This window comes from Lepidochelys olivacea (genome assembly GCF_965140295.1).
Source record: "Lepidochelys olivacea isolate rLepOli2 genome assembly, chromosome: 25".
NCBI lineage: Eukaryota > Metazoa > Chordata > Testudines > Cheloniidae > Lepidochelys > Lepidochelys olivacea.
Genome location: NC_140435.1, coordinates 3,679,708 through 3,686,433, shown reverse-complemented (window position 1 = coordinate 3,686,433; position 6,726 = coordinate 3,679,708). Strand labels below are relative to the sequence as shown.

The following is a 6,726-nucleotide window of genomic DNA, read 5'->3' as shown; positions in this document are numbered from 1 at the left end:
TAACAAAAAAATCTTCATTTGTAAGTTGCACTACAGTACTGGTTTGAGGTGAATTGAAAAATACCATTTCCTTTGATTACATATATTTGCACTATAAAAAAATAATCAAAAGTAATAATATAAAGTGAACACTGTACATTTTCATAGAATATCAGGGTTGTAAGAGACCTCAGGTGGTCATCTAGTCCAACCCCCTTCTCAAAGCAGGACCAATCCCCACTTTTTGCCCCAGATCCCTAAATGGCCCCCTCAAGGATTGAGCTCACAACCCTGGGTTTAGCAGGCCAAGGCTCAAACCATTGAGCTATCCCTTCCGCCCTTCCATGCTTTGTAGTCTGTGTTGTAATTGAAATCAATATATTTGAAAAAGTAGATAAACATGCAAAAATGATTATAATAAATTTAAATTGGTATTCTATTGTTTAACAGTGCAATTAAAACTGGAATTAATTGTAATTTTTAAAAATCAAATTAATTTGTTTTGAGTTAATTGCTTGAATTAAATGCAGTTAATTAACAGCCCTAGTTCTAATGCAGCCTTTGGTCACTACCAACCTGAGTTAGATTTCCAGCTAGTGATTGAGACCACCCGAGCCAGCTGGTTTTAGGCATTGGTTTACACTTCTATTGGCTGCTTTCTCTACTCAGTGTCACTATTGTTTACTGGCAGTGTGGGCCCTTTAGAGGACCTCTGCCTGTACAATTAGCCCAGCTTTTCTCACCATTACCATTTACTATTTATAGTAAACACTTAGTACTTGGCACCCCCAAAGAATTTAATGAGCATTACCTGATCAACTATTCTTCCTCCGGGAGTTAGAAAAATCTCTCTCATTTATAAGTGGGAAGACTGACAAATCACAACTCCTATCTGAATTAATCTAGTTTCTGTTCAGAGCAACATTTCCTAGTTGTTGGATCATGGGACACCTGGGTCTATTCTCAGCTCTGCCACTGGCCTGCAAGATATTTTCTTTCTGTGCCTCAGTTTCCCATCTAAAATGGGGATGATGACAAAACTGGGCTGCTTTGTTCTCTGTCTCAAATCTTTGACAGAGGTGGGATGCTCCCCTAGCCTGATCTGGAGGACAAGAGACAACAGTTTTAGTGCCTTTCATCTCCCTAGGGTTGCTAATCCTCCAGGATTGTCCTGGATAGGGTTGCAACTTTTTTACTTGCACAAAATTGAACACCCTTTCCCCACCCCCTCCCCCACCTCTGAAGCCCCACCCCCACTCGCTCCGTACCCCCTCCCTCTGTTACTCACTTTCCACACCCTCACAGGCTTGCTTGTTTTCAGCAGGCTGGCTCAGGGGTTTGGTGTGGGGGAGGGGCTGAGGGCTCTGGCTGGGGGTGGGGGTTCTGGGGTGGGGCCAGAAATGAGGAGTTCAGGATGTGGGGGGGGCTCTGGGCTAGAGGGTGGAGCTAGCGGATTCAGATTATGGGAGGGGGCTCTGGGCTGAGATAGAGGGTTGGGGTGTGTGAGGCAGTACAGGCTCTTGGCTAGGGGTGTGGGTTCAGGGTGGGGCCAGAAATGAGGGGTTCAAGATGCGGGAGGGCACTGTGGGCTGGGGCAGGAGGGTGGAGTGGGAGTGAGGGCTCTGGTGTGGGGATGGGGCTCAGGGTGCAGAAGGGCTGGGGTAGGGGGTTGGAGTATGTGGGGGGGTGAGGACTCTGCTGGGGGGTGAAGACTGGCTGAGGCTGAAGAGTTTGGGGTGCAGGAGGGGGCTCTGGGCTGGGGGGGTTCAGAGGGGGATCGGGTGGGGCAGAGATGCAGGCTCAGGGTGGTACTTATCTCAAGCTGCTCCCCAAAGCAGTGGCATATCCCCCTCCCCGGCTCCTACACTGAGGGGTAACCAGGCGGCTCTACCCTGCCCTGTCTGCAGACTTTGTTCCCATGGGAACTGCAGAGTTGGGGCGGGGCCTCCCTCAGCCCTGCAGCGCAGCTGACAAGAAGATGCCATGGAACCACAGGACTAAAAGGGACCTGGAGAGGTCATCTGGCCCCGCCCCGCCTCATGGCGGCCTAAGCATTACGTGTAACGTCCCCCGATGAACCCTCCAAAGAACACTGGCACCTGCAATCGCCCCCCTCCCCCCGCTCCAGCCGGGGCAGGGCCCCGAACCCCGGTTGGGAGCGCGGAGCCACCTCTCGCAGCCCTTTGCTACTGGCGGCAGCTGCCAGGGGGCGCTGTGGCGCGGGAAGTCAGGGGCGCCGGCCCCGCGCCCGGGGAAGCTCTCGGGGTCGCGCGACCTCCTGCCCGCCGGACGCAGCGTAGGCCACGCCCTCTGTCCCGTGATGCCGCGGGCGGCAGCCGTAGCGCGGTGCATGCTGGGAGTTGTAGGCCCGGCGGCCTCTTCGTCCCGTGGTGCCCCGCGCGGGCTCTTCAGTTCCGGGCGGGCGCGGCGGGCAGGCGGCGGTGCGGGGATGGAGGGCGGGTTCGGCTCCGAGTTCGGGGCCGCGGGGGGGAAGCTGGACCCGGGCCTCATCATGGAGCAGGTGAAGGTGCAGATCGCCGTAGCCAACGCGCAGGAGCTGCTGCAGGTGGGGCGGGGCCGGGCCTGGCGGCGGACTGGGGCGCTCTGGTGGGCTGGGGGCTCGGGCGCGGGCGGGGCGCCCTGGGGGGGGAGGGGCTGGGGCGCTCTGGGGGGCGGGGCGCGGGCGGTGGGCTGGGGCGCTCTGGGGTGGGAGGGGCTGGGGGCTGGGGCGTGGGGCACGGGCGGGGGGCTGGGGCGCCCTGGGGGGCGGGCGGTGGGCTGGGGCGCTCTGGGGGGCGGGGGGCGGGCGGTGGGCTGGGGCGCTCTGGGGGGGGGAGGGGCTGGGGCACCCGGGGGGGCGGGGTGTGGGCGTGGGCTGGGGCGCCCTGGGGGGGGAGGGGCTGGGGCGCCCTGGGGGGGGAGGGGCTGGGGGGCGGGGGGCGGGCGGTGGGCTGGGGCGCCCTGGGGGGGGAGGGGCTGGGGCGCCCTGGGGGGGGAGGGGGCTGGGGCGCTCTGGGGGGGGAGGGGCTGGGGCACCCGGGGGGGGCGGGGTGTGGGCGTGGGCTGGGGCGCCCTGGGGGGGCGGGCCTGGGGCCCGTGCTCTGATGCTCTCCGCTCTCCCCAGAGGATGACCGACAAGTGTTTCCGGAAGTGCATCGGGAAGCCGGGGAGCTCGCTGGATAACTCGGAGCAGGTGAAGGGCCGCGCCTCAGGGCTGGTTCCCCGCACTCAGGCCGTGCAGACATCCGGGCTGAGACCCTCCCACCTCACAAGGCCACAGAGCCCGAGCTCTAGCCCGAGCCTGAACATCCGCGTCTGCCAGCCCCGCAGCCTGGGCCCCGTGCGCCTGAGCCGGTGGCGGGGCTCTCGGTGCCCTGTGGACGTGTTCAGAGGCCCCGCGCTGCTTGCGCGCGTCCCCCAAGGCTGCCTGAAGGCCCAGCTCAGCGGGAATGTGGCCGCTGTGCCCTGGAGCCTGTGGTTCTCCGCTGCACGGGCACAGCCCCCAGGAGGTGCCTGCCCAGCCCTTGCTGGGCGCCAGGCCTGGCCATGCCTGCAGCTGCACGGCTCGCTAGGTCACAGCCTCACTGTGATAAAACTGCGGCCCACCTCATTTCAGTGGGGGAAGTGTCTAATTTAAACGTGCCAGCAGGCACTGGGATGGTGTAATCCAGTGGTTTTCAAACTTTTTTCTGGCGACCCAGTGGAGCTGGGGGTGACGGGTTTGCAGTGTGAGATGGGCTCAGGGCTGGGGCATAGGGTTGGGATGCAGGGGTGAGGGCTTTGGGGTTGGGCTGGGTCAGTGCTGGGGGTGCAGGCTCTGGGGTGGAGCTGGGGATGAGGGGTGCAGGAAGGTGTTCTGGGTTTTTGCGGGATTGGGGCTCAGGTCTGGGGCAGAGGATTGGGCACAGGTTTTTCTTGGGTGGCTCTTGGTCAGCAGCGGTCCTAAGGCAGGCTTCCTGCCTGTCCTGGCACCACAGAACGTGCTGTGCTATGGAAGCAGCTAGCAGTAGGTCCGGCTCCTAGGCGGAGGCGTGCAAGTGGCACCACGGGGCTCTCATCTGCAAGCACCATGTCTCCGTCCGTCCGTCCCCGCCCCGCTCCCATTGGTCAGTTCCTGGCAGTGCGTGAGGGGAAGCAAGGGCAGCGCACGGGACCCCATGGCCACCCAGCTAGGAGCCAGACCTGCTGCTGGCCGCTTCCAGGGCACAGTGTGGTGTCAGAACAGGTAGGGACTAGTCTGCCTTAGCCAGGCAGCACCACTGACCAGACTTTTAACAGCCTAGTCGGCAGGGCTGGCTAGAGCCACCGTGACCCAGTGCCTTACGTTCCACGACCCAGTATTGGGTTGCAACCCACAGTTTGAAAACCACTGGTGTAATGCCACGTGTCTCATAAGAACAGAAGAGCCTTCATACTGGGTCAGACCAAAGGTCCATCAAGCCCAATATCCTGGTTTCCAACAGTGGCCAATTCCAGGTGCCCTAAAGGCAATGAACAGAACAGGTAATCATCAAGTGATCCCATCCCCTGCTGCCCATTCCCAGCTGCTGGCAAACAGAAGTCTCTGTAGCCTGCCTGGGGGAGGGGGAACTGCTGATCTTTGCAGTGTTGCCCAGAGTGAATTCTCAGAGTTGGGCTGCTTTGTGCTATCTCCCTGAGGCTCTCAAAGCACTTTACAAGGTGAATACCTCATCTGTGTGATGGGAAAAGCTGCTGAGAAAGGAAATGATTTGCCCAAGGTTACTTGGAGAGAGGGAAGGCCAGGGACTCCCTGTAACATGCTTTAGCCAGCTGCCCTGGCACTTGCAATGTTCTGTTGCCTGAACTTTGTGCTTGCTTTGGTGTGGCAGATAGTGCACTGGATCTGGCTTCTGTTCCTAGCTCTGTCACTTGCCTGCTCGGCGACCTTGGGCAAGTCATCTACTCTGTGCATGACTCAGATTCCCCATCTCTAACTTGGGGATAATGAGCTCTGCCCTCCTTGCTAAAACGCTTTGGGTCTGGGATGAAGAGTGAAGAAGCATTATTATTCTATTTCAGAAGTGTATTGCCATGTGTATGGACCGGTACATGGACGCCTGGAACACAGTCTCACGAGCGTACAACTCCCGGCTGCAGAGGGAGAGAGCCAACATGTGACCGGCTTCCAGCAGCCCTGACAACATGCTTCAGTACTGCCCCCTGCTCTGGAAGAGTGACTAGGACTAGCCAGGGTGGCCCCGTGAGAATGAAAGGAAAAGTGGTGGGAGTGAAAATCCCTGTGATTTGGTAAATTTGGCATTTTCATCATGGTAGAGCAATAAAGCCACGTATGGAGCCTCTCCCCGTTATTAGCCTGCGTGAGTTCAGTGTCTGAGTAGTGCAAAATGCAGGCTCAAAGCAGGGAGGGGTGATGGTGCCTGGCCAGAGCGGTGGCTGCTGCCCATTCTGTCAGTGCCATCACCTGCTAGTAGGCTTTGCTTAGTGCCCTGGGTGGAGTCTGAGGCCCAGGGTAGGGGGCTGAGAGACTGGCTAGGGAATATTTTCATTGACGGGTGCCCTGTGAAAGGGCTACGGGGGCAGGGAACCCTTCCTGAAAGGCTGCTGAGCAATCCACTTGTCCCGCTCCCCAAGGAAGTGAACGTGAGCCTTATCGGCAGTGCACATCCACCCCTGGACTGCGGGTTTGGTGTCTCTAGTAGGAAGGTTGGTCTCTGGGCTGGGCAGGCAGGTTTGGTGGATTCACAAGGAAATTGTTAGGCAATGGTGTGGGGCTCACTGCTTGCTGCCAAGTATCCCACAGGTGGGAGGATTTCAATACATGGGGATGTTGGATTGTTACAAGAAATAGTCTGGCCTGCCTTGTCTGGTAGTGCATCAGCCCCAGCCCCTGCAGCAGCACTATGCCATACAGCCGCGTGGGCTGCAACCCCAAGAGTTGCTGCCAAATGAGAGATTTGGAATTAAAAATCTCCACCTTTGTCCCAGCATAGAGCTCAGCTGCAGGCCCCCAGCAGCCTGTCCTGGCCAGCCTGTGCTGGCCTTTCCTGCGTCACCAGTGCACCTTGTCCTGGCTCTATGGCCTCTGCTGGCTTCGTTCCATTATTGAGGTGCCTGACAAGAAATCTGCAAGGAAATGAGTGCCAGGATTGCTGGGGGGGGGCGTAGAGAGGGGCTGCGTGGAATTGCGAAGAGCAAAGGTTAAAGGAGCTGACTCTGCCAGCTGGCCTCTTACTGTTTGTTTTTCCCTGTCATGCCCCTTCACTTTCAGTCTTTGCCCTTTGCTTTTCGGGGCCATGAAGTGGGGGCCCTTCCCCACTTGGGATGTGATGAATCTCTGCTCCAAGTATTGGATTAAATACTGTGACCAGCTAATGGCTGCTGGCCCCCTCAGGGCCATCTCTGGGGTTTAGACCACTTGACCAAGGGTTGGATGGTTTCATAGGGGCCCTAAGCCAGAAGCCCCAGAGGGCAGGACCAACAGCTGCCCTAGTCCTTCCAGCCCCCCTTTTGCTCTTACCCAGTCAGTGGGTCCCCTGAGACTGGTTATTCCTTGAGTCATTGAGAACCTGTGGACCAGGAGAAGGGACCAAACGCCCAGGAACTGTCTGTAAAAATGTCAGGTGTTTTGTTCAGCTTTTTGCCCCAGCTCAGTTGAGGGGGAAGTTAAATAACAACAGAGTGAGGGGAGCTGAGTGCTGGGGCTCTGCAGCGCAGTGCTCGCGGAGGTTCTACTCCGTGTGCTGCTGTGATCCAGAGCCAGGCGGT

The 6,726-nt window shown here is 58.3% G+C and overlaps 1 protein-coding gene across 1 annotated transcript; it reads left to right on the top strand.

The window, feature by feature from the left end:
* Positions 1-2,284: 2,284 nt before the first annotated feature.
* On the top strand, positions 2,285-5,300 carry TIMM13 (translocase of inner mitochondrial membrane 13). Its single transcript, XM_084614526.1, has 3 exons — positions 2,285-2,545; positions 3,104-3,172; positions 5,020-5,300. Exons 1-3 carry the CDS (start codon positions 2,300-2,302, stop codon positions 5,116-5,118), a joined length of 414 nt encoding a protein of 137 aa, XP_084470652.1. The 5' UTR covers positions 2,285-2,299; the 3' UTR covers positions 5,119-5,300.
* Positions 5,301-6,726: the final 1,426 nt, after the last annotated feature.